Source organism: Neofelis nebulosa, chromosome 9, assembly GCF_028018385.1.
Source record: "Neofelis nebulosa isolate mNeoNeb1 chromosome 9, mNeoNeb1.pri, whole genome shotgun sequence".
In the NCBI taxonomy this organism is placed as follows: domain Eukaryota; kingdom Metazoa; phylum Chordata; class Mammalia; order Carnivora; family Felidae; genus Neofelis; species Neofelis nebulosa.
Window position 1 is genome coordinate 50,456,077 of NC_080790.1, and position 27,871 is coordinate 50,483,947.

The 27,871-nt window shown below is 44.2% G+C and overlaps 1 protein-coding gene and 1 long non-coding RNA gene across 6 annotated transcripts in view; one reads left to right on the forward strand and one right to left on the reverse strand.

The window, feature by feature from the left end:
* Positions 1-27,868, forward strand: LOC131484901 (uncharacterized). The gene is made up of 5 exons (XR_009248493.1): positions 1-111; positions 21,874-22,494; positions 22,746-24,677; positions 26,928-27,169; positions 27,753-27,868. It is a non-coding gene; the product is annotated as an uncharacterized LOC131484901 (long non-coding RNA).
* The window catches only part of DGUOK (deoxyguanosine kinase), a 30,749-nt gene continuing 8,372 nt past the window's right edge, over positions 5,495-27,871 (reverse strand). For 2 of the 5 annotated variants that reach the window (XM_058683679.1, XM_058683678.1), the window contains exons 2-6: positions 15,566-15,753; positions 11,951-12,098; positions 6,867-6,982; positions 6,158-6,257; positions 5,495-5,719 (exon numbers count right to left, since the gene is read on the reverse strand). In XM_058683679.1, the coding sequence (XP_058539662.1) occupies positions 5,693-5,719; positions 6,158-6,257; positions 6,867-6,982; positions 11,951-12,098; positions 15,566-15,717 (543 nt within the window). In that variant the 5' untranslated portion in view covers positions 15,718-15,753 and the 3' untranslated portion in view covers positions 5,495-5,692. The other 3 variants (XM_058683675.1, XM_058683676.1, XM_058683677.1) reach the window with 3 other exon arrangements.

Below are 27,871 nucleotides of genomic sequence, written 5' to 3' on the forward strand. Positions count from 1 at the left end.
TGGACTTTCCCTCAAGACGTCAGAAGGAGGATCATCTGCTTCCAGAACAATGGCTGACTGCTGGTAACTGAGCTGCGGGAAGTGAAACTGCAGATAAGGGCCGGGAATAAGGTGAGGTGGCCTGGGGAACAGATGGTCGCTGGTAGTAGCAATGGGCGGGCAGGGTAAGGAGTGAGCATCGTAGCCACTCCTGGCATGGCCATGCGAGGAAGGGAGCCATGTGACCGCTAGGAAAAAGGAGGCGGGGTGAATGCATTTGGGGGAGTCGACTGCAATGCCCACTACACCTTCAACTAGAGAGCAGACAATGAGGTGCAGGAAGACTTGAGAGATTTCAGAGATTGAGAGATTTCAGAATTTGGTGAGAAAGGGATTGGAAGAGAGCTGGAGGGCAAGGATGACTCCAAGGCTTCTAACATGGTCAACCTCGTGAAGAAACAGGCTTTGTTGTCCCGGGGGAGGGGGAAGGGGCAGGGTGGGGTGAGAACTCTGTTTTGCACACACTGAGCAGAAGGGAGATCCAGGTAATGACACCCAGAAGTCCACACGGATCTAGCTTTAAACGTCACCCTCCAGTCTGGGGTTTGCTTCAAAACAATCTGAGTGGTGGGTTGGCTACAGGTGACACAAAACTGGCCCTGAATAAATAACTGAAGTGGGTGAGAAAGTAAAAATTAGCTCAGACTAAGAAAACAAAAGCCGTGCTACCATCTCAGGTGGGGAAGACGGCACAGGTAAGGCCAGCTACAAAGCTGCCATGAAACACTACTCCTCCCAAGGGCACGCTGCTGCTAAAGTGTCATAACCACCCCCTTCTTTGCGTGGCTACTGCTTTCTGAGTCACTGAGCTCACCTTGTTCTCTGAAATGATGGACCATCAGAAAGTTTGCCATTTGAAATTTTATCAGTAAAAATGAAACACCCTCCTGTTGCTGGGAGGATCTAAGTCACTTTGACACAGAGAAACGGTCTTGATTTGCAATTCAGGTTTGGAGCTTCAGATAAGGGGCTTCTGAACACAACATTCACTTTGTGCTTCTGAAGGAAATGAACCTGGGCCTGCAGTGCAGTTCAGACCAGGCAGGCGTTGACTCCCGTATACGGAGACCTGCTTTTCTCTGAGCCTATCAAAGCACTGCTTCATTTACATTTTTACCTAAACTCTATCCTTCCCCCAGATCCTTTAATTCTCTTTTCCCGTTTGGTAAGACACCCATAGTTACTCTGGTGAGGTCCCTTTCATCACAATGAATTAATAAATCTGGTTTTGTCAAACTACAGGCTTGTTTCTGGTGATCTGAGGCTGACTGGGTCTGTGTAATGGGGATACAGTTCTTTGCACTATTCCCTCTGCTATTGCAAATGATCCACATTTTCCACGTTTCCAAGTTCTTGAGAAGTACTCACCCCATGATAACAATAGGAGCTATGATGGTGTTTGAGATCTCTGCAAGGGTGAGTTAACAGCCCTCCAAAGACATCCACACCCTAACCCCCGGCACCTGTAAATATGTTACCTTAATAGCAAAAGGGACCTGGCAGATGTAGTTAAGGCTAAAGATCTTGAGATGGGGAGAGTACTCTGCCTTAAAGCAGAGAAACTTTCCTGGCTGTGGTCAGAGAGAGATGTGACCACGGGAGAAGGGTCAGAGACGTAGTTGCTGGCCTTGAAGATGGAAGAAGGGGACACAAGCCAGGGAATGTGGGAAGCCTTTAGAAGACAGAAAAGGTAAGGAAACAGATTGTCCTCCAGAGAATCCACGTCAGAGTTCTGACCTACAGAACTAGAAGATAAACTTGTGCTACTTTAAGCCAAATTTGTGGTAACTTGATATGGCAGCAAAAAAAAAAAAAAAAAAAAAAGGAATACAAGATCACTCAGCACAGTGGGTAAAGACAGAAATGAACCAAGGGTGCCTTGGGGACGCCAACACTTGAGAGGAGAGGAGGAAATGAGGAGTCAGCTAAGGACACAGAAAGGGAGGGACCAAATAGCGGAACACAGAAGAGACCAAGGAGAAAGTTCCAAGGAGAAAGTGGTCCAGATTTAAACTGCCCACTCCTTAAAAGTGAAGGCTGAAGGGTAAGCAGTCTTGCAGTTTTAAAGCACATGTTCTTCCCTTGCTTCATCGTCCTGTGATTCTAGCATTTTCATAAAATAAACAGCCTTTCCCCTGAAACCACCACCTTCTCCTTTCATGCTAAAAGCCGGAGAGTTTGAGAACTTTCACAATCTCAATTCACATTACAAACCCATCAAGGTAATATTCCGGTTCGGGAAGAGTAGGTTTTACCACATCACAAGTGAGAATGAACTCTATTTTTATGTGCTAATCTAAGTTATTTGACGTTGGAGCACAGCCTAAATGGGAGTGGGACAGTCATCGGCCTGGTGTGACTGTGCTGTCCGTGTTTAAACACTCCTCCCAGACCTGTCCCTCCTCGAATGCTAAGGTCCTCATTAAAACAGTCTCTCTAGACCATCTCACTACCAATTTGGAAAACGGCAAATTATTTTACCCAGGTAGACTGTCCACGGTGCTATCTTACAGAATATTCACATTCTTTTTTTTTTAAGTTTATTTATTTATTTTGAAAGGGGGGAGGGGCAGACAGGGAGGGAGAGAGACAATCCCAAGCAGGCTCTGTGCTGTCAGCACACAGAGCCCAATGCAGGGCTTGATCCCATGAACTGTGTTAATATGACCAGAGCCAGAATCGAGTCAGGACACTTAACGGAGTCACCCAGGCACCCCCGGAACATTCACATTCTGAAGGGCAAAGTTTATGCAGGGAAAGACATGCTGAATTTCTAGATTTTCAGGCTTTTTCTAAGTGAAGAAGGTGAAGGATAGGAGCGTATTCCTAAATTCGAAACCCACTAGCCTTATGTGGTTTTGAGAAGCTGGGCCTAATGCCTCATTCTCACACAAAGACATTGCCACGTGACTTTTTCTCTGCCTGAATACCCTGCCCCATTAATTCTTCAGAATTCGGAACAGTTGCCACTTTCTAAGGGGGGGCTGTCCCAGCTTATGTTGGCTCCTTCTGCCATAAGCCCCCACGGAACACCCGTATGTTTCCTTTTGAACCGCTCACCACATAAGCAATTACTTGTCTGCTCTTTCACCCTCACCATCCGATGGCGAATTCTGCAAGGTAAGGACAGCCTGCCTCCGCTGTGCTGTTATCTCCTTGGTCTCTAGCATACAGGAGATACTCACAAATATTTGATGACTGATTAAACGAATGAAGGGTGGGGTCCCAGTGCTCTTATTCTGGCTTTACGTTAGTGGTTCCTGAAAATGTAAATGGGAATTAAACATTTGGGCCCCTCAAAGCTAACGAACCAAAAGCACCGAGTTTCTAAAACATACCTACCATTCAATGTTCATCCCTGGTCTTGTCCAAAGCCTGAAGCGGCAGACAAACACAAGAACAAGTGGGTCGACAACACTAACAAGAGAATTCAATGGGAAAAGAGAATCATCTTTTCAACAAATGGTGGGACAATTGGATATGTGCATACAAAAGAACGAAGTCAATCCTTACACCACACACACAAATTAACTCAAAATGAACCACAGACCTAATGGAAGAGCCAAAACTATACAACTCCTGGAAGAAAACTTAGGAGCAAATGTTTGTCACCCTGGATTGTTCAAAACTTTCTTAGATGTGACACCAAAAGCCCAAGTGGCAAACTAGACTTGGTCGAAATTCAAAACTTTTGTGCTTCAAAGCACACTATCAAAATACACCCGAGGGAATGGTAGAAAATATTTATAAATCATGTCTCTGGTAAAAACTTGTACCCAGAATATCCAAAGTCTCTTACAACTCAATAATAAAAAGCCAAATAACTGAAGAAAGCACAAAGGATTTGGGTATTTTTCCAAGGAAGAAATACAAATAACAAATAGTAACATGAAAAGACGCTCAATATCATTAGCCATCAGGGAATGTAAATCAAAACCAGGATAGGATACTAGGACGGCTATAATCGAAATGACAGCAAGTTTTGGCAAGGACCGGGAAAGACTGGGGCCCTCATTTATCGCTGCAGAGAATGTAAAGTGGTGCAGCCACTTTGGAAGAGTTTAACAGTTCCTCCAGAGTTACCATTTGACCTGGTAATTCCACTTCTAGATGTATATCCAAGAAAATTTAAAATCCAAAAATCTGTATATGAATTTTCATAGCATTATTCGTAACAGCCCCAAAATGGAATCCACATGTCTATCAATAGATGAATGGATAAACAAAATGTAGTATATCCATACAATGAAATATTTCGTCACAAAAAAGAACGATGTACTGATGCATGTTACAACATGGCTAAACGTGGAGAACCTTGAAAGAAACCAGTCACAAGAGGCTACATATTATGTGATTCCACTTACATGAAATCTCCAGAAGAGTCATATCTAGAGACAGAAAGTAGACCGGTGACTTCCTAGAGCTGCACTGGGGTGGAAGAAGTAAGGGTGATGGGGAACAGGGAGTGACTGCTACTTGGTTGGCAATTTTTCTCGGGGTGCTGAAGACATTCTAGAATTGACTATGGTGATGGTTGCTCAACCCTATCGACCATACTAAAAACCACTGAACTGTGCACTTTAATTAGGTGAATTGTACGTACGTGAATCGTATCTCAATAAAACTGTTAAAAATTTAAGTATGATAAAGAAATGCTGTGCTTCCATTTCACGACAGCACACATTTGTCAGAAGCCAATCTCACACTCGTTTCCCCAAGTATAAAGAGAAACACAGGTTTCTGTCTCCTGGGACGCTGACTTCTGAGCTTATTCATTTTCCTGTGTGCCTGCATGACTGTTAAGGGCTCAGTGCAGGGATTCATGGAGGTGCAGGCTTCTTGCAATGGAGCATTTCGATTCTACAGAGCCATGCATTTTTCTCTTGACAATAAATTGTCCTTGGAGCTTGAAGTGCAGCACAAAAAATTCTTTTTCCAGCACAGTCACTCCATTAAGATCACCTGAAACTCACTGGGTATATTTAGGGCAGGCCAGAGTGCCAGGATGACTGAATCCTAAATGCAAGATGCTGGGACTTTTGGGCTCATGATTTGTTTTCTCCCTCCCTCCATCTTCCTTTGGCCCAGGTTCTTCAGCTCTAGCACAAAGGTCAGAGCACCCCACACCCCCAAACAAAAGTGCTGGATGGGAAGAGACAGGGGCATCCGGGAGTTCGGGTTCCATTCTCTAGTGCTGGGGGCCTGCACTGAGTGTCCACACTCTCCCGAACCTCTGTACTTCCCTCCTTCGTGCCCAGGGCAGGGCTTGGATGGGAGTCCTGGGAACAATCCCAGCCCAAGCGCATCAGAGGGAACAAGTGAGCACACAGGGAAGTCTAGGTGGTGAAGGATTCAGGAGAAAAGCTATGGCTGTTCTCAGGTGAAAATGGCTCATCTAGAGGGAGATTCAGAGCGGGCACCAAGAAATATGCACAGGGATAAACCAACAACTGGATTAACAGAATAAGCAAAACTTCCACTTTATTTTAGAAGCCTTTGAGACATAAAAGGCAGTAACTGCAAAGTCGAAGGCTAACCCAAACCATGCACCTGAGTGTCAGAGCATTCTAGGGGCAAAAGGCGATGGAAAGGTGCATGACTTGGGATTTTTCCAGCTTTAGAAACTCAGAGAGCCAGAACATCCCGGGACTGGTTACAGATTATTTACAAAGGTGTTTACCTGTGCGAAAGAGAAAAACCAAAAGTTATATTTCACATTTTTAGCACTCTACAACAGTCCACCCACACTGCATATGTAGCCGAGCCCACAAGGTTTTGTGAGGAAGGGAAAACAGGCATGGGGGAGAAATGGGACCTGCTCAGGGTCATACAGTATCAAGTGGCAGAGCTGGGAACAGAATCCATAAATTGTATTTCCCCAGTTCTAAAATACCTTTGAGGAGGAAGTTAGCTGGGAAGTCAATTATTTAACAATTATTAGCCCAAATACTTTAGAGAATAGGGATTATATCTGTGACATGTACAAGGTCCCACGGGCTTTGGAGTGTGAAATGCAATTTGAAGCACAAAGCATAAGACCATCATTCTGAAGTCTGAAGCAAAGACAAAAGTGCAATAAAGGAAAATCACGAGATGCAGGAGTTAAGATCCTCCCCACCTTTTTCAAGAGTTCTTCTTGTTTGGTTTCTTCTTCAGAAAAATCATCATTGACATCCAATACCAGCACTGGAATGTTCAGCAGAGCCTCAAAGTGGAGCCTTGTAAGAAGCATGAACGTTTTAGGGGACAGAAAAAAGAAAGCTGAGCCAACCTTCACATACTCACCAAGTCTTAGTAATCCATAGAAGAGATCTAAAGTCACATGGCTTCTCAATGAAATGGCATGTAAACAGCAATTTGAAAAAGAGTTTAATAAAGTTGGCCAGAAAGAGGAAAGCTGAAATTTCTCTTTAGTCTTGAAATGGATACGGAAGGTCAGAGCCCTACACATTTCAAGTGGACAGCATGCCGAGCCCGAAGGAAGGAAAGGCCAAAACTAGGACTGTCAACTTAGTAAGAAGGACAATTTCTCCAGAAATTTTCAGACCTTCACCCTGAGCTAACTATATCACTATCCTCAATCACAATGTTCAATCTAGGGGAATGTTAAAAAACAAAAAAGGTGAGAAACAGAATCTAATAAAAAGTCTCTTAGCTTATACAGATTACATCTAACATTTAAGTTTCTGAGTTGGATAATGCTTGGCATTTCCAACCACTCGGTACACTCTCAACCTTCTTATGGGGCTGCGTGCTGAACTCATGTTTGGGCAACTGGCTTGTAGGGAGGCAGGTGTCTGTGTGGTGCTGCCCTCTTCTCTGCTTACCTGGTTGTCTTGTGAACAAGCCAGGCTTCGTGTTGACTGTGAAGCTGCTCGAGATATGCCAGCTCAATTCCTTTCTCCTCTTCCCTGGCCCTGTGGTGTAGTCTCTTCCAGCAAACCTAAAAGACAATCCCCAGGCCCTGCTGAGCTCATGTGTTATCCTGGCTGTGACAATGCAGTCCTCAGGGGCTCTCTGACTCAACTCATGATGTCTATCCTGAGAACGGTAAGCCATGACTTTGCTTCTACTGTCTGGTTTTCTTATTCAATCACAGGGTAATGGCAAACTTCATCAACCCTTTTTTTTCTTCTTCCCAATCCCATCCAGGAAGTCCCTAAATTCTCTTTAATCTCTCTCACCTCTGTCCTAGTCAGGTCCTTATCACCTCTCACTCAGATGGTGGCAAGAGCCTTCTGGCTCTCTGCATTCTGGAGGCGGTGAAGTGCATGGGAACAGCACAGGCCTTAAAGTCAGAAAACCCACAATTCGATTCCTGTCTTCGCCTTGTACTAGTGGTGCAAGCTCTGTGGGCTTCCCTCTCCTCCCCTCCACTCACCCCATGGGGAGTTGGTGAGGACTCACCAAGGTAAGGCATGTCAAGTTCCTGGCCAAAGCTGCTCTCTCCTCCCAGTGAGACCCCTCCACCCACCCTTCCTTCGTGCTGCAGGAGAGTGGCGGTGCGCTCCTTGCTGCAAACACTTCCCAGGCTCGGTACTACCTACAGCCACAGAGCCCCAGGTTCAAGGAAGCATGAGGAGCATATTTACAAAATGGAAAATCTGAAACACGACTTTCATATCCTTTCATTCACTGAGTCTGCAGCAGAATGCAAACTCTGCCCAGGTCGAAGATAAAACAAAGAAGTAAACAAAAAGTGAGGCTTAAGACTAACTCTCCTTCCCTCCCCCTTTCCAGAGAGTGCATGATTCCACTCTGCCTTCACCTGGTAGAAAAGTCTGAAGCACACTGGCCCAGAGAATGTCTTCTCCTCCTTTACCTGTCGCACAAGGCCATCCCAGATCCTGGCCACCCCTCCTACCTCTCCACCTTCATCCTTAGCACCTCCCTGGACTCAGTGCCATTAGCCAGATCGGACCCGCAGGACAGGCCGAGCTCTTTACCACCTTGAGACTTTTGCTCCCAATCTTTGTTTTGCCTGATTGCTTTCCTTCCTCTTTCCACATGGCAAACGTTTCATCATTCAATGTCACCTGTCCTGGGAAGAACAGGTGGAGTAGCCCACTGATCTAGGACTACCCTCTTTCAAACACTTAAAAAACTTTATCCCAAATGTAAACTTTAGCTGCAAATGAAGCACACAATACTCCCAAAGACGCACAGAGTCCTTGCTGTTTCCCTCTCGCTCAGCCCTTCCTCTAAGGGAACGAAATCATGTCAACAAATTTCATTTATGAGCTTATGTCCAACTTTTCAAACTGATTAACAGAGACAGATCTGACGCGTTAATACTTCTAGCACCCATTCCTTCTCGCCAATCTTTTCCCCTAATCAACTATCATCCCAAACTTAGATGAAGTCCTTGTCCTTGGGATTTTATAATTTACTTAGACAATAGGTAAACCAACATGCAAAACAGTGAATCAAGTGCTAAACTGTGAGCTTTGGATCTTTCTTCAGTGTAGCAGTTCAGATGAGGGAGGGAGCAGCTGTGCCCCAGAGTCAGCGAGGTGTTCCCTGGAGGAGGCAGGGCCCCCCCCCTTTACTTCTAGTACCAGCTCCTGAGCACCACTCGGAGAGCCGGCGCTGTGCCAGGCCCTGGGGAAACACAGGCCGCCGGTGGCATTTCAGCTGTCTCAGGAGACAGAGGGAGGCGTGTACAGGGAGCTCTGAGAGCACAGCGGCTGGGAGCCAGAGTCTGTCCTGTTCAGGGCCGAGCGCTGGGCTGGCACAGCCAGTGGTCAGTGAAAACTCTGTTGCCTGCCGCCGTTCGCTGAGTCCATTTCTGCCCTCGTCTCCCTGGCTCTGTTAACCTTTTTCTCCTGCTTTCATCTTCTCCATTTCTACTTTCTTTCACCGTGCACCTGCTTTCTTCTTCCTCTTTCTGCCTATACACCCCCCCTTACTGCTGATGGCCTCAAGACATTTCCCCTTGTTCTCCTCCCTTCCCCATCACACAGCTTTACACCCCCAACTTCTAGCTGCCCAGTTCTCGATACCACAGCAACCAATGTTAATTTTGTATACTTTCAGAAATATTTTATGCATATACACATTCTTACCACCACTTTTTAAAAAAAACACCGTACTTGTAAAAGGTGTCCCACTACATCCCCTGTGCTGGCTTTTCTTCACTTAACAATTAGTGTTTTCCCATCTTTTTTATGGCTTTAGAGTTTTCCAATGTATGGATAGAGCACAATACATTCAACTGATCCCTACCGATGACCACTTGGGTTGTTTCCAATAATCTGTTATTTACAAACACTGCTGTCTTGCACATGAGCCATTGTGTCCATTTGGGAGCATATTTATGGTATAAATTCCAAGGAGCATGATTAACAGGTAAACTCCTACTTCGAACATTTGGCAAAATTCTTATTTTACTGGTAAGGCTACATCAATTTTTTTTTAAGTAGGCTTCACACCCAGCACGGAGCCCAATGTAGGACTTGAACTCATGACAGTAGGATCAAGAACTGAGCTGAGACCAAGAATCAGACGCTTAACTGACTGAGCCGCCAAGATGCCCCTCGACAAATTCTTTTCTTCAAAAGTCATATGCAAGCAGTGCTTTAGACCCGTGTCTCTTGATCTCAGTCCTCACAAAAGGACACACCTGAATGTAAGAAGGGCGGTGTAGCTGCACACAGCAAGCGGGGACCTTCTTGCTGATCTGCCCCCTTGACCAACCACCGCAGGAAGAGAGGCTGCTTGGACACTGGACTGTGACCACTAGTGGGTCTGGCCACTCTACTTCCCAAGCCCAAGCCCGGGTGCCACGGGTACCAGGAATTTCCGGCATACTAGCTCCATGCTGCCGACAGTCCCCGGCAGGGCTGCACTCTCTTCCTGATTCCATGGGGCTGGGTGGGACACTGAGGAACAGACATTTCTCTTTTGACTGTTTTTTAGGTTGGCTTGCCTGTGTTTTAAATTTTTTTTTTTTTTTTCTTCAACATTTTTTTAATTTATTTTTGGGACAGAGAGAGACAGAGCATGAACGGGGGAGGGGCAGAGAGAGAGGGAGACACAGAATCGGAAACAGGCTCCAGGCTCCGAGCCATCAGCCCAGAGCCTGACGCGGGGCTCGAACTCACGGACCGCGAGATCGTGACCTGGCTGAAGTCGGACGCTTAACCGACTGCGCCACCCAGGCGCCCCTTGCCTGTGTTTTAGAATTTAAGGAAGAGCAGGTAGAAAGGAGCAAAATGCCCTACTGAGGTCCATCTCACATGCTCTAAACTCAGTATTTCTTTCCCAGGGCTTTGTACTACAGTATTGGGCACTCGCATGGCTTTTCACATGCAGACGTGTTCACATCTGTTCTCTTCCCTCGGATATGGTCACCTCTGAATCTCACAGGAGGGGGTCAGGGGTGACTCTGGGGAAGGATATCAGCATTCCTGGGTCTCTGGCTCTACAACCATCAAAAGACCATCAAAATCCACAACCAGTCTTAAAGCTTTTCTGCTTTTTCTACCATTAAGTTGCAAGAAATCTTCAAAGCCCCTCATTTTTTTTCAACAACCCCCCTCATTCCACCCCTGCTGAAGGAGCTCAGTTAGTCTCTCCAGGAAGGTGTGTCAGTCATACCACCACCACCACGGCCACCATCATCACCACCACCACCATCACCATCACTTCTCACAGTCATTCCAAAGGGCACAAGCAAGTGAGGAAGACTCTTGCTGGCCTTTTCTCCAGCTCCTGCAAGCCTGTGTGATGGGCTCTCCTACCTATCTTCTGACTGCTCAGTCTGCTCTCAGGCCTGCCCCTGTCCACAAGGCTCAGTCCCATCTCTAAAAAGCATGGCCTCTAGAAAAAATAAAATAAAAAAAAATAAAAAGCATGGCCTCTAATCAGAAAGGAGCTTTCCTCCTAAGATTATGCAGTATATCTGGTATTTGACTATACATTACATATGTCTCAAAAGCCGAGAGCAACACACGTCTCAAAAAATACCTCCAGCCTTGACTCAGAATCCCACTCCAGAAGAGCCCTTGGAGACCACTAGTCTCAGCCACTGGATTTAAAAGACAAGGACCCCTCCAGGGGAAAGGTGTCCAGGGTCACTGCCGGTCAAAGACTCTCCTTCCTGGTGCTCCTTCTATGATATCACCCTATTGCATACTAGGCTGGCTCCAGGGTCCAAGTCAGAGAGTCATAAAATGTAACTTCTGTAGTCCATCCTCAAGGTTCAAAAGGCAGCTAGCTGTAGGGGCGCCTGGGTGGCTCAGTCGGTTGGGCGACCGACTTCAGCTCAGGTCATGATCTCACGGTTTGTGAGTTCGAGCCCCGCGTCGGGCTCTGTGCTGACAGGTCAGAGCCTGGAGCCTGCTTCAGATTCTGTGTCTCCCCACCCTTCTCTAACCCTCCCCTGCTCACGCTCTGTGTCTATCTCTCAATAATAAATAAACATTTAAAAAAATTTAAAAACAAAACAACAACAACAAAAAGGCAGCTATAAATTACAGTAGTATCAGGGTGAGGTGAGGAAACTCTCCACTGCATCCCAGCATCCTATTCAGGAAACCATCAAGACCACCCCAGACTCTGATGGATGACCCAGTTGGAGAGAAGGGAAAGTTGAGGCAACGGAGTACAGGTGACCTGGTCAGAGGAGCCAATCTACAGACCCTGGGTGATAAAGACAATTCCCAATTTTTTCTGTGTTGTTACTACATTGAGAGAGTCCCTTTCAGTCATTTGCTTTAGCCCTCTACTGCAGAAGCCTGTGGGAAATGGGGTACTCGATGCCAGAATGGGAGGGTGTTTACCCTCTACCCACCATGCTCCAGATAATACCCACAATCTAATTTCTCCAACTAGAAAATCAGGAGTTGGAGAATGTCACCTCTCAGGTTTCATATGGCTGGGAAGCTTAAGGCCTGAAGTTCTGCATTACCTGGGGAGTAGCCTGGAGGTAGATGAAGCCATGTAATTTGACCCGGCTGGCAAACTCCTGCAGGAGAAAAGAATGCCAGTCCTGATAGATATGCCATTCGATGTCACTGAGGGAACCATTTTCAAAAAGATTCTTTGCAAAGATATACCTGGTTGGAAATGTAAGTGGGATTGGGGGAGGGGAGAAGAATGGGAAAGGGAATAAAAGGCAAAAGGGAGAGAAGCAGAAAAATCAATAACCAACTTGTTCCACGTCTGTTCAAACCACTTAACCTTTCTAGCTCCTCATCAATCTTTAAGAAATCTGAATTCTTAACCTAGATCTCCTTCCTTGTCCCACAGCAAGATGGGAAATAGCATCTAGACTTTAGAAGCCAAAATCACAGCTCTCCAACAGGACTGATCCACTGGGAGAAAAGGGGCACTGGAAAAGAATATCATTGGTTGCTAGCAATTTTCCCTGCTGGAAGCCAGTCAGAATATACAGCATATGGTGCACGAAAACTGAAACTTTTGAGATTTCTCTATTATTATTGTAGCAAGCCTTCAAACAAAAAACCAACCTATGGCTTGTGAGGGCTTCTGAGTCTCCAAGGCTGCTGAGCCATCCTCTCATACAGCTAACAAGCGGAGAAGGAAACGTACTGAAGTGGGGTCACCCATGCAGCAGGAAATGCATTTCTCACTAACTGCAGTATTACCAAGAGAGCAGACCTTCCCCCAAGCACACATGAGCTCTTCTTTACTTGTTTCCTCTGTTGCTGAGCTTCTAATCCAGGTACAAGGAAGCTAAATCTAAAAATCAAGCTAGCTTGAGCCTTGCTTACTTCCCCAACAAAAGGAGCATCTGGTAAATAGGAGATCAGAGCTAACAAGAAACCCACTGCTTCAGAAGGGTCAATTCTGCTTTCAAACGTCAGGCATCTTGATACAAAACACAATTTACATCCTAAACAGTGAACACCAGTTTCTAAGGCAACGCTTAGCAACTGGCCACTTCTGGGAAAATGAAATTCAGAATCCTTGCGTACGAATGGCCCAGGGAAGTATACACCACAAGGCTGCAAGTGTTGCGATTAAAAGAATGGGCTGCAGTGTCACATTCCTGAGTGTGAGCCTGGCCCCCAAATTCATAAGCTGTGTTACCATGGGCAAGCCATCAAACTCCCTGAGCCCATTTCTTCCTCTACACAAAGAGGTAACAGTAGAACCCAACTCAGAATTGTTGCGTTGACTGTTTGTAGGACAAGGTGCTTGCTGGAGTGACTGGTGCATAGTATTCAAGACATCGTAGTTGTTACTATACCTACTTCTTTGCTAGGCTGTAAAGAAATTAATCTGGGAGCTCCAGAAGTCAACTCTCCCAGTCTGGAATGGTTTAGCTATGGTCTAGCCGAAGGCAACAAAAAGATGACTTCTGTAACTCAATTTCTGAAAAATATTTTCAGCTTCGTCACAATTTAGAAACTAAAATCTTATAAAGAGAAAAAACATATCTGTTATAAGCCTTTACGAGGGATCCTCATCTTTCTTGAGGATGAGCACTTCTTTCTCCCAGCTGGTGTTGATGGGGAGAGAGGGAGAAGGTTGGGCTAAGGGAGGGAACTACTGCATGTAGGTGCCGCGAAGAACAACCGTAAGGACCCAGGCATCAGGGCCCCTGTTCTAAAAACACATGCTTTTGCTTCTTTTAACTCAAACCAAAAAGATTTAGGTTTCTTCCTCCCAGTCATCCCCTCTCCCAAACAATTTGTGTTCCTCCTTTGAGACACACATCACACACGTGTGCACGTGTGCAGTCTCAGAGTCCCGTTAGAGTAGGATTACCCTGAAGGAAGGGACTGGGTCTCCTTTGCTCACTGCTGAGTCCCAGGATCCAGCCTGGTGTCTGAACATACAGGGATTTAATAAATCTGTGCTTGAGCAAATGAATGAATGAATGTTTTCAAAATGTTTATTTGAGAGAAAGAGCATGCACGTGAGCAGGGGAAGGGCAGAGAGACAGGGAGAGAGAGAAAAATCCCAAGCAGGCTCTGCGTTGCCAGCATAGAGCCCTGATGTGGTGGGACTTGAACCCATGAACTGTGAGATCAAGACCTGAGCCGAAACCAAGAGTGGGATGCCCAACCTACTGAGCCACCCAGGTGCCTCAAGTGAATGAGTTCTTTAAATAGGGGAAAGGGTCTGGGGGTGCCTGGGTGGCTCAGTCGGTTGAGTGTCCGTTTGACTCTTGATTTAAGCTCAGGTCATAATCCCAGGGTTGTGGGATCAAGCCCCGTGTCAGGCTTCACACTGATCGTGGAGCCTGCTTAAGATTCTCCCTCTCTCTCCCTCTACTCCTATCCCCTGCTAGCACATGCTCTCTAAAATAGAAAATTAAAAAAGGGGAAAAGGCCTAAGTTACCATTAGGATTAAATGAATTATCTTTTCTACCTCAAAAATGCCCCCCTCTGAAGAAAACATCTAGAATGTATAGCTGTCTATAGCAAAAGCAGTTCTCATCTCTTCCTTTACAAGTAAATGTTAAGATCTTATACCTTCTAAACCAAGTATTCTTTTTTCCGAGGGGGTCTCTCATATGCCTACTTCACTAAAGGGCTGGAAATAAAAAAAACCCATGGTGAACATGTTTCCAAGCAACCAGGGTTGTTGTATGTAAGTCATCTTCCCAGTCCAAGAGGCATGGCTTAGGAAAGGGGAGAGAAAAATATGCAGTAGTATACCCAACAAATGAAAAGAACCAAAATCTACAGCCCAACTACCTATAATTCACATATTTAGCTTTTATAAAGGGTAGGCTCTCTCTTGCTCTTTTTAATTTTAATATTTTTGAGAGAGAGAAAGCACAAACGGGGGAGGGCAGAGAGAGAGGGAGACACAGAATCCAAAGCAAGCTCCAGGCTCTGAGCTGTCAGTATAGAGCCCAACGTGGGGCTCTAACCCATGAACCGTGAGATCTTGACCTGAGTCAAAGTTGGACACTCAACTGACTGAACCACCCAGGTGCCCCTTAGGAGGCTCTCTCTTGGGGTAGAGAAGGAATATGTAGCCCGTATCTTGCACTGTTTTGCATATCTTGCATGACATATCTTGCAGCGTTTCGAGATATTAAAAATTACATGACATTTACAAGTGTACCCATAGTGTTTTCCTACATGAGGCTTTATGGAACACCAAGAAGTAGAATTGGTTTGTCTAATCTGGAAGTAAATGGGTAACTATTTCTTACATCTTCAGAAGTAAATGGGCAATGAAAATGTAGCATTTTTCAGGGCTCCTGGGTGGCTCAGTCACTTATGTGTCCGACTCTTGATTTCAGCTCAGGTCATGATCTCACCATTGTGAGACTGAGCCCCGCGTCGCGCTCCGCACTGGGCATGGAGCCTGCTTGGGATTCTCTTTCTCTTTCTCTCTCCACCCCCCCCCCCCCCCCCCCCCACTGCTTGTGTTCTCTGTCTCAAAATAAATAAATAAACTTAAAAAATTTTAAAAAGAAAAAAGCAGCATTTTTCAAAGTATACTTTTCAAAAACCACAGCGGAGCAGGGTCTGAGCAAGAGAAAACATGCAGTGCTGAGCACGGGGCCTGTGCCCAGTGGAGGGCTCGGGGTCTTACCTGTCACTGTACACGGACCTCTCAAAGACCTGTACCGCCTTCTTGGACTGTAATTGTTTCTCAGGAAAGGGCTCCAGCTGTACTTTTAGGCGGCTCATAAAAGAACATGTCTGGAATGTGTAGGACCATCGTGCTGGTTCCTGGTACATCATATCCAGCAAGTTTCCAAGATTTTGAGCAGTGTAGGCCTAAAGGGAAAAGAGGAGAATTTCCTAGAAGGTACATTTACTTCATGGTGTTTGCTCCCCACACCCATGGTTTAATATCAGTGAGGGAAACAATTACAGAAGTTTCCTTCTAAAAAAATGTAATCATATCCCCCAGTTTATTTAAAGCCACATAATCAAGGAAGAGATTTTCCTACCTGATTAGGAGAGAATTTGAGAGGGAGAGGACATGCCACCTTCAGCATACCAGAGAAGAGCAGAAGAAGAACCACACGCAGAATGAGCACATTCACTGACTGGTTTGTGGAGTCTGTCTGACGAAGAGTTCTCCAACAACAACTACTTGGAATCAAATCTTTCCATTGTAACACTATGTTGCCTCTCTTCTGAGCTTCCATCCCTGGCTATTTCTTTCTACAACTCCAACCCAGACAAGGAAGCAGCAGATTATTCGAAAATCCAACTAACCAACCAAAGAGAATTCTCTCTCTCTCTCCTTCCCTTCAATGAAGGGATTAAAACAGCCAAGCAAAACCTTCCTCCTCCATTCTAGAGACTTTATGAAACATATTTAAAGACCCACCTACTTGGCACGTGCAGGTGGGAACATGGGTCAGATATTCGAGAGCCCTGATTCTTTCCTGGGCTCTGCCACTGACTCAGCACAAAGTGAATTTTATGCAAAGCCCTTTGGCTCTGCATTCACTCAACTGCATTACCTGAGGGCCTGCATGGATGAGACGCTACATGGGCTCGATGGGCTCCATGCTGTAAGGGGTTCAGAAAACAAAACTAAGATTTATTTTCAATGTTCACTATGTTGTTATCTCATTTAATCTTCAAAACAGCTTCATGAACACGGAACTATTGTTATGCTCATTTTCCTGAAAGGCAAGTCCACTCAGAAAGGTTAATTAAGTAACTTACTTGTCCAAGGTCTCAAGGTGAGTAAGTGCAGAACAGGGACTCAAACCTGGCTTCCTCTAACTTCATTCTAATGTTTCTCTATATAAAGATAAGCTTGGAGGTCAATGATACATGGAATTTCCACAGATGGAAATGGGGATTAAGAGAGCATTTCGGGGGGTGCCTGGGTGGCTTAGTCGGTTAAGCGTCTGACTTCAGCTCAGGTCATGATCTCGTGGTTTGTGTGTTCAAGCCCGCATCAGGCTCTGCGCTGACAGCTCAGAGTCTGGAGCCTGCTTCGGATTCTGTGCTTCCCTCTCTCTCTGCCCCTCCCATGCTCATGCTCTGTCTCTCTCTGTCTCTCAATAATAAATAAACATTAAAAAAAAAAAAAAAAAAGCATTTGGGTGGAGAGAAAGATATAGGAGGTGTAAAAGGTTAGACAACCATAAGTGGTCCAGTTTGGCTAAGGATCAACCCTAGATTACACAGAAGGCTCCCAGCTCTCTGAAAGGCTTCACCGGGAGCAATGCAGGTAAAGCAGAATGGACCACAACATGTTTTCCCTCCTTTCAATCCTCCAATCCGCAAACACACAGCAGCCTCACAAACGGCTCCGGGTTACGAGCTGGAAGTAGAAGCAGGGGGATGAACTAGAATCCACTTGAGTCTCTGATGGTGTCACTAGAAACTGTAGGGAGCCCTTGGGGTGTGGCACAGTGACCAGACTGTGCAGAAGACCACTGAGTGGAGCGAGCTGCTGTGAGTACAGATGTACTAGGTGGACCAGGTGGGAGCTATTCCACCGGCAGGCTTTGGGCTACCAAAGGGAGGCCATTCCAAAACAAAAAACTGTACAGGGTCTACACGATTTCTGAAAGAACCCACCTCAGCTACAGAACAAATGCAGACATCCCTTCAAACATAGAAACAAAGAGAGGGAAATAACTGGATATAGAAATATTCAGCAATTCAAAAGGAGAAAGCCAATGTGTGTGCTCAGGACAAGCAGCCCCTTAGGAGACAGAGCTGTTGCCAGAAAAATCTCAATGAGAGTTAAGGGACTGCCACACTGATAAAAACAGGCTGTCATTAAAAAAAAAAAAAAAAAAAAAAAAGGAACAATATGAAAAGAACATTCTTAGAGAAGAAAAACGAAATTGCCATAACAAAGCACTCAATGAAGATGGTAACTAGCACACTGTATGCTGCAGTAAACCTAATTAGTGAATCGGCTCAAGAAATTGTCCTTAAACTAAGAGAAAAAAAAAAAAAACAACCAGAAAAGGATGACAGAAATGAAGACACGCAGGGTAGAAGGAAGAGATCCAGTGTGCACTGTCGTATCGTGGCAGGGCTTTTTTGGGCCTCTCCTTGTCTTTCCTCTGGAAAGATAGATCAGGATGTAATGTCACCTGTGTTCCACCTTACAGTAATTAATATGATTTTGTATCAAACAACTTTCCAAACAAGAGCTAAAATGATCCAGAACTCCATAGTACCTGTAGCTCAGACAAAGCTATCTAGGGAGATGATTTTCCTTCTTATGAGACAAGAGTCCACCACAGGGAGGGGAAAAGCCACCCCCAACAAAGAGATGAGCAGAGGAAGACCCCTACTCATAAGGTGTGCATCTCCCTCTCATCAGATTTCATCATCACTGAGAATTGCTATCTAATAGAAACATGTAGGATCTCTAGGTATTTGAGAACAGTTTAAAACCATGGAACAACTAGGAGTTATAGTAAGAAGGAACTGATCGGATAGAAAAGCTAAAACTAAAAAATTAAAGAAAAGCTCTGAGACATGAGACTTTCCACCAGAGAAATTCACTGAGTACCATAAGAGATTTCATATATATTTACATATATAGCTTTCATAAGCATAAACACACACACACACACACACACACACACACACACACACACACGAACCCATAGCTGGACCTATCCTGCCAAAATGTCGACAATTCATAAAAATAAAACAAAAACCTAACAAGGGGGAATCACACAAATTACTTATTTAAAAAAAAAAAGGGGGGGGGGGATCAGGACACCTGGGTGGTTCAGTCAGTTAAGCATCCAGCTCTGGCTCAGGTCACGATGTTGTGGTTGGTAAGTTCGAGCCGCGCATTGGGCTCTGTGCTCACAGCTGAGACAGAGCCTGGAGCCTGCTTTAGATCTGTGTCTCCCCCTTTCTCTATCCCTCCCCTGTTTGCACTCTATGTCTCTCTCTCTCTCTCTCTCAAAAATAAACATTAAGGGGCGCCTGGGTGGCTCAGTCGGTTAAGCGTCCGACTTCAGCTCAGGTGACGATCTCGCGGTCCGTGAGTTCGAGCCCCGTGTCGGGCTCTGGGCTGATGGCTCAGAGCCTAGAGTCTGCTTCCGATTCTGTGTCTCCCTCTCTCTCTGCCCCTCCCCCATTCATGCTCTGTCTCTCTCTGTCCCAAAAATAAATAAATGTTAAAAAAATAAATAAATAAAAATAAATAAAAAATAAACATTAAAAAAAAATTAAAAAAAAAAAGGATCAGAACCATATAAAATACTTCTCTACAACAGAAACTACCTTTCATATTCCAGAGCAAAAAAACAGACATTTTTTAGACAAGCAATCACTCAGAAATTATACCACCCACATACCCCTTCTGAAAAAAATTCTCTAAAATATATTCCAACCAACTGAAAAATTACAAAATGGGAAGATGTGGTATTGAGAAAACAGTGGTCAGTGATCAACTGGTAGAACAGAGTGAAATGTAACTAAGGAACTATTATTTAAATGGGTATAAAACTGAGTGCCAAATAAAAGAGACATTTCACAATGGAAAAGCATTCAGGATCTACAAAATTTCAGATAATTTTAATATACTGGAGAAGAAGATAATTTAAAAAAGTAAGAAAGTTTTGTTTTGGTTTGTTTTTCCCTTTCACAGAGACTCCACTAACATTAAAAGATAGGTTTAAACATGTACATTTTTATGTTTATATATTGGGGGGGAGGGACAGAGAGAGAGGGAGACAGAGGATCCGAAGCAGGTTCTGCACTGACAGCAGAGAGCCAGATACAGGGCTCGAACTCATGAGCCATCAGATCTTGACTGGAGCTGAAGTCAGACGCTTAACCGACAAAGCCACCAGACTCAACAGCACATGTACATTTTTAATTTAAACGTTTCCGCTGTTAGGATAAAAATGGTATGTTTCTCGTGTGACTAAAGGGGAGAAAAATGAAAGAGAATATTAAATATAGCAAAAAGGAAAAAAAAAAAAAGATGAAAGCATAAAATAAGGTGATAGAAGAGAGAAAATACCCAGGAAAGGCAAACCCTAACACTGGGTAAAAACTAAAAATCCTATTTGAAAGAAAAATACCTAAAACAACACAAACTCTGAATGATAATTGAGAAAGAAACAGTTGTCCAGTAACTCTACCCCCCAAACAGCACTGGATCCATATTATTTAAAAAATGATTTCTATCGTACCTTCAAAGAATAGATAATTCCTATGCTAAAACAGTATAAAACTTCTCCATTCATTCATAACCCTGATGGTAAAACCTGTTAAAAAAATAGCAATACCAATTAAATATATAAATATACATGCAAAATTTCAAACAACCTAGTAGCAAATTAATAGGACAGTATACCATGATCAAAAGGGTTCATTCTAGAATGTACAAATGGCACCACTATCAAATCTATTGACTACTACTAAGAGATTAAAAAAAGAAAAACCCCATGATTATCTCACTAGGTACTAAAAGGGCTTTTGATGAAAATTCAACATCTGATCCTGAGGAAAATGTTACTATCCTAGTAATTAGAAGGGCACTTGCCGCACATGATCTACTGAAACAATTAACCATCACAGAACTGAACACTGATGCGTCAGATGTCGTTTCATTAAAGACAAAACAAGATAAGGCTAACTAACTGTCAGTGCTGCTACAATTAGTATTGTTCTGGAACTTCTACCCAATAAAAGAAAACAGAAGTATGGATATCGGAGAACTCTTAACTCTTACAAATGATCAGTTTTTAGAGAAAACTATTATTTTCTAAAACGTCAAGCAGATAAAGCAAAAAAACAAAAAAAAAAAAACAATAATGTTACAAAAATTAAGTCACATGAGACAAATACGGTTAACTGCTTTCCTTCAAAACAGTAATAACTTTGAAAAAGATGATGGGAAAACAGATCCCAGTCACAATAATAAGAAAATACATAACCACTCAGGAATAAACTAAACAAGAATACTATTATGAAAAGTAAATAACGACTTGGGGAAAACTAGCCTCCTATAACTTTTAAAGTCACACAGAGAGCAAAATAAAACCATAAAAGAGATAGAAACATAGGCAAAGATTTTTATAATCTCAGATTGAGGCCTTTTTAAACTTTAACATCAAAGGCAGTAATTACAAGAAGATTTTATTAAATGAAAACTTAAAAGCATTATATGGCAAAACAGATCATATATAAAGATAGAAGAAAAATGACCAACTGGGGAAAGTATCAGCAATATAGGACAGAGTTGAGATACTTAACATACAGTGAGTTCTTATGTAGCCATTACAAAAATGTGAAGATCTCAATAGGAAAAAGAAAAGCAAGAGGTCTGAATAGACAATTCACTAAAGAATAGTAATAAATGACTGATAACATAAAAAAGATGTTGTATTCATTGGTAATCAAAGAAATGTAAAACAAAGTAACACACCATTTTCTTGTCCCTCATATTAGAAAGGATGAAAAACAGTAACACCCAGTGTCGCCAAAAACTATGGGGAGAGTAGTACAACTTTTCTGTAGGAAAATTCTGTAAAGTATATATAACAAGCGTCAACAAGATGTGTAATTTCTGGACATCAAAATTCCAATTGTAGATTATCCTAAGAAAACACAAAAGTGCACAAAATTTAGCTATTAAAAAGAAAAAAAAGATGTAGCTACAAGGATATTCATCATTGTAACACTGCTTATAACAGGAAGAAGTTAATACATGTAATATTATGTATTAAATTAAGTCTTTTAATTATGATATTATGCAGTAAACTGCGATCGTTAAAATGACTATGAAAGGAAGACCTTGTATATCAAAAGCCATGCAGGTAACAATTACAATTTTTGCTTAAAAAAAAAGGAAATGTATATATGTTTTAATACATTAACATAGGTGTATTAACATATTAACATAGGTGTATATAAATATATACATTTTCTCCTCTTTAGAAAGAAATCTAAAAGAACAAAAATGTTAACTATTTCCCTCTGGATAATGGGACTACGTGAGTATTAATTTTCTACTGCTGCACAACAAACTGTGCCAAAGTCTGGTGGCTTAAACAAAAAGAATGTTCATTATCTCAGTTTCTACGGGCAAGGAATTGGGGCACAGCTTAGCTGCCTGGTTCTGCCTTGGAGTTTCTCAGAAAGTTTCTGTCAGGATGGTGGTGGAGGCCAGTCATCTGAAGACTTCACTGGGGCTGAAGGATCAATCCACTTCTAAGAAGACTCACTCACACTCTGTTGGCAGGAGGACTCAATCATCCCTTGCTTCATGGGCCTCTTCACAGACAAGGCTGCTTCGTGACATGGCAGCCGGCATCCCCAGAGCCAAAAGTGATCAAGACAGAACAAAGTGGAAAATACAATGTCTTTTATGGTCTACCTCAGAAAGTCCCACTGTATTCCTGCTATATTCTATTCATCAGAAGCAAGTCCCTAAGTCCAGCCCACACTCAAGGAGAGAATTTGGGTCTACCTCTCAAAGGAAAGCTCATCCACCGATTTGTGGACGTATTTTTTAAATCCCTGTAACAGGTGACCTGCGGCATACTCAGAAAAAAATAGGTAATTTATTTTCTTTTTTTTTTTTTTTTAATTTTTTTTTTTCAACATTTTTTATTTATTTTTGGGACAGAGAGAGACAGAGCATGAACGGGGGAGGGGCAGAGAGAGAGGGAGACACAGAATCGGAAACAGGCTCCAGGCTCCGAGCCGTCAGCCCAGAGCCTGACGCGGGGCTCGAACTCACGGACCGCAAGATCGTGACCTGGCTGAAGTCGGACGCTTAACCGACTGCGCCACCCAGGCGCCCCTAGGTAATTTATTTTCTAAATGGAAAGCTAATTTCATAAATACTCCCCCCCCCCACACACACACACACGAAGAGGCAATTTAAAAAACATATATCCACAATAAGCATGAAGTGCCTGCCTAAAGAGGTAATTCAATTCTGAGTTCGAATAACAGAAAAATGGCACCTGAAACAAGTTCTATATTTTACCATTTAGAGTACTACTTTTAGTAAATTCTAACCAGAAAACTAACAAAGTGGAGCTTATCGCCTAGACAAAGTTACTTCGGAATGAGGAAGAGTCTGGAGGAAAATGGTGTTTGGCTTGAAAGACTCACGGAAGAGAAAGAGCAAACAAATCATTACCTTCAACTATATGAAGCGTTGTCATGTGGGAAAGTCAAAACACTTAAGAGGCAGAACTTGAATCAATGAGTCAGAGTCACAGGGATGCAAAGTGGCTCATACAAGAACTTTCTAACAATTAGAGTTGTTAAAACCCAGAACAAGCTGCTCGGCGAATGTTCCCGGTGGCTGTGGGAGGAGTGTGTGGAGACTGAGGCAAGGTGGTGCCATTCCCTGGGCTACCTCTGAGGTTCACGTCTAACTTGGTCCTTCCCTACTCACACTGATGTGGCTGGTGTTGAAACCAAACCTACGGCCTCTCCCAAAGCAGTAGACGTGACACTGGGTCCTACGCCACGAGGCATAAGTGAAATGCACCGCACTTGGCATAGTAAGTGGCAGAGTGTGCCTTATAAACGTCAGCTATTACTTCTGCATCGACTCAGAGTGTGACAAGACGTTCGCTAAGTCCCTTCCAATTTCTCAGACTTCATAAATAAGTTAAGATCACTATAATTAACTATTAATAATCCTGATGGCCAGCTTCAGTAATACACTTAAAGGTAGGAATGACAAAGCCAGGATGGCTGGACATGCTTTGGGAAACCACAAAGAACAGAGGCAGTCACTTATGTAGACATGTAAAAACCACAAAAATCAAAACTAAACATATTCAAACAAGTCATATCCTCTCTGGCACATGCGGTCTGCTTTCTGGAATGAAAGTATTTTAAAACAGAGACTCAAACTGGGCTATTTCACCAACTCAGAGCAAATTAGATTATTACAATGAGTTTATTCACCCATGCCTGCCAACTACCCACCACAACTCAAAACTTACTTTTTGGGTGCCAGCGGCCTGGACATTCTGCCATGTTGCTACAGGTTCTGTAGCTATGTGCCACTCTGGGTAAGTTTCCGTGAGTAACTTCACAAAGGTGGACTTTCCCACAGCTGCAATGCAAACAGCACGTATTGGGACACTTCCCAAATGAGGGCTGAAGGAGAAGCTGCTACTAAACTCTGCCACAAAGACCCAACTTAAGGCAACAAGCACCAGGTTTCCCAATTTCAAAACTCAGTGCCATACGACTGTCCGACGGCCAATGGATAGGTCAGGCCCTGCTAACCAGAGTCGCCGTAAGGAATACGGGCATTAGGGAAGATAAATACCCTTCAGATATGACTTGCAGTTTTAATGCTTCAACCTCCCAGAGGCAAACTATTTAATAACCTTGAAAAATGTAAGACTACCAGAAGTAGATGAAATCAGCTACTTAAGTTGTAATGCGTGAATCATATTCTGTGACTGTAAAAACTGCAAGTTTTTCAAGAAAGAAAATTCAGATGATGACCCTCATTCGCTCAACAAACCTAATCAGTATTTACCGGAGTGCTTACTATGGGCTCAGGACTATCTGGCACTGGGGTACAGTGATGAACAAAACATAGGATGGATTCTGCCCTCAAAGAGCTTGCACGGGAGACACTAAACAAACACGGAAGTAACCAATAACAAATGGTGTTGAGTGGTAGGAAAGAAAAATGCAGGACGGCTCTAATACAGCACAGGAGACCAGGGAAGGTTCCTCTGAAGAAAATGTTCTCTGAGGTAAGAGCTGAAAGGTGAGGAGTTAGTCAGGCCGAGGATGGGGGAAGGGTATTTCAGGCAAAGGGAGCTGCATAAGCAAGGGCTGGGGGGGTCGGGGGGGGGGGGCCTGGTGTACGACAAGACAGAAGAGAAGCCTGTGGCCTAGAAGAGACATGGTCAAGCAAAGGCTCAAGATGTTTGGAGGAGCAGGTAGGCAGGCTGGACCAGATCAGGCAAGACCTCGTAGCATGGTAAGAAGTTCGAATCTAGGGGCGCCTGGGTGGCTCAGTCGGTTAAGCGTCCGACTTCGGCTCAGGTCATGATCTCACGGTCCGTGAGTTCGAGCCCCGCGTCAGGCTCTGTGCTGACAGCTCAGAGCCTGGAGCCTGTTTCAGATTCTGTGTCTCCCCCTCTCTCTGCCCCTCCCCTGTTCACACTCTGTCTCTCTCTGTCTCAAAAATAAATAAACGTTAAAAAAAAAAAATTAAAAAAAAAAAAAAGTTCGAATCTATTCTAAGAGCAATGGGAAATCTGTGGCAACGTATTTTAAGCAGAGAAATGAAAAGATTCCGTCTCATTTTTTATTTATTTTTCTTTTTTTTTTTTTTAGAGAGAGAGAGGGAGAATGAGCGGGGAGGGGCAGAGAGAGAGAGAGAGAGCGAGAGACAGAATCTGAAGTGGGCTCCAGGCTCTCAGTTGACAGCACAGAGCCCAATGTGGAGCTCAAACTCACAGACCGTGAGATCGTGACTTGGGCTGATGTTGGACGTGCAACCAACTGAGCCACCCAGGTGCCCCAGATTCCATCTCGTTTTTAAAAGATCACTCTGGGGGCGCCTGGGTGGCGCAGTCGGTTAAGCGTCCGACTTCAGCCAGGTCACGATCTCGCGGTCCGTGAGTTCGAGCCCCGCGTCAGGCTCTGGGCTGATGGCTCGGAGCCTGGAGCCTGTTTCCGATTCTGTGTCTCCCTCTCTCTCTGCCCCTCCCCCGTTCATGCTCTGTCTCTCTCTGTCCCAAAAATAAATAAAAAATGTTGAAAAAAAAATTAAAAAAAAAAAAAAAAAGATCACTCTGCCAGCTGTGTAAGAACAGACCGCTAACGGGGCGTCTGGGTGGCTCAGTCGGTTAAGCATCCGACTTTGACTCAGGTCACGATCTCGCGGTCACGATCTCACAGTCCGTGAGTTCGAGCCCCGCGTCGGGCTCTGGGCTGACGGCTCGGAGCCTGGAGCCTGCTTCCGATTCTGTGTCTCCCTCTCTCTCTGCCCCTCCCCTGTTCATGCTCTGTCTCTCTCTGTCTCAAAAATAAATAAACGTTAAAAAAAATTAAAAAAAAAAAAAAAAGAACAGACCGCTAACAGAAGCAGCCACACCAATTAGAATATAATAGTAGCCTGAACCAAGGGATGGCAGAGGACGTGGAAAGTTGTGGTTGCTTTTGAGAAATATTCTGGAGATGAAACCAACCTAGTACAACAAATTATCTTTTTCCATTTACACCAATGTCTGGCCTATAGCTTCCTGAGCTCCAGACTCGCTAAGGGCCCTCCAGACACCTCCGCTTGGATGTCCCACAAATACCTCAAAATCAGTCTGCTCCCTACATGAAGTCATCATCATCCCCACCAAAATGACTTTCTTCCCATATCCTGGACCCGGGTATGGCAGCAGCATCCACTCACTGTCAGGGCTTGTCCCTCCTCTGCCAAACCTCAAGTAGCCACCAAGTCCTTTTGCACTTGCCTTCTAAAATTTCCCCATCCCTCCTTTTCTCTCCATTCCCACCTCCAAGCTCATCAGGCTCTCATCTCTTGCCTCTCTGACTCTGGCATTGCCCTCTTCAATCTATCATCCATACTGCAGCCACACTGAACACAAAATAACACTGCTTAAAACCCTCTACCAGCTCCCTATTGCTTTTGTGACAAAATCCAACCCTTTAGCATGGTCTACGCGACATAACACCTGCATATACCTCTCTGGCCTCAGCTTCCTTCAGGCACCCTGAGCTCCTGCTGACCAAACTCCAATCATGCCATGTTCTTCCCTGCAAATGTGATTTTGCAAATGTGCTCCCATTTCCTGGAGCATCTTCTCCCCTCACCTGGTCAACCCGCTACTCAATTTTCAAGATTCTGCTCAGATGTACTTCCTGCACGAAGCTTTTCCAGACCCTGACTCCTCTGAGCTAGATCAGCTAATCATCCTTTACACTTGGTCTGGCCTTCTGGGTAAGAATCTGTCACTGCAATTGTAATTCTGTTTCTGCAGGTAGAAGATGGGGCTCCTCTAGGGCACACAGAGTGGAACTGGAACCACAAACCAGCATAATGATCTGACTGAGTGAAACATTTAATGGAACCAAGAGAAGGAAGGGAGGTGCCCTTCAAGTCAATTCTATCAGCCACCCAGGGTTACTGATCAGGCGTGAAGGGATTGTCTCAGAAGAGCCCACACATCCAATATGTGCCATCGATTACACACCACTCCAACTCCTGTCTGAACAACACAGGGTAAGAACAAACATCATGAACCTGTGTGTTCTGTACAGTCACGCTCATCTCTCAGTTCCACCTCCACCCAGCCCATGCGTGCCTTTGCACATCCGCCCAGCCTCTGCTCTTCCCACACTTCAGTGAATAAATGCCTTCCCCTGCTCTTCCAGGCCTGTGTCTAAATCCTTTCCCCTACCAAGGCCAAGGCCCCACCTCTTCCATGGGTTCAGAATGTCTCTAGTTCACATGGAATTTCTACCATATGGGGCAAGTGAATCAAATACGAAATATTTATTAACTGCTTAAAGTATGTTTAGGGGCGCCTGGGTGGCTCAGTCGGTCGAGTGTCCGACTTCGGCTCAGGTCACGATCTCACAGCTCGGGAGTTTGGGCTCTGCGTCGGGCTCTGTGCTGACAGCTCAGAGCCTGGAGCCTGCTTCAGATTCTGTGTCTCCCTCTCTCTCTGCCCCTCCCATGCTCATGCTCTGTCTCTCTCTGTCAAAAGTAAATAAACATTAAAAAAAATTTTAAAAAAATAAAGTATGTTTAGCATTCAATTGTTTTGATTGCTTCATGGGTCTTACTTTTGGTTTCCTAACAGGACCTGACTCTCTGGGGTTGGGACCCAGGAATCCACATTTGTAAGTATGCCCCAAAGTGATCCTGATGCATACTTATATTTGAGGTTGCTGTCCACTACAATTTGTTCAAAATCAACAG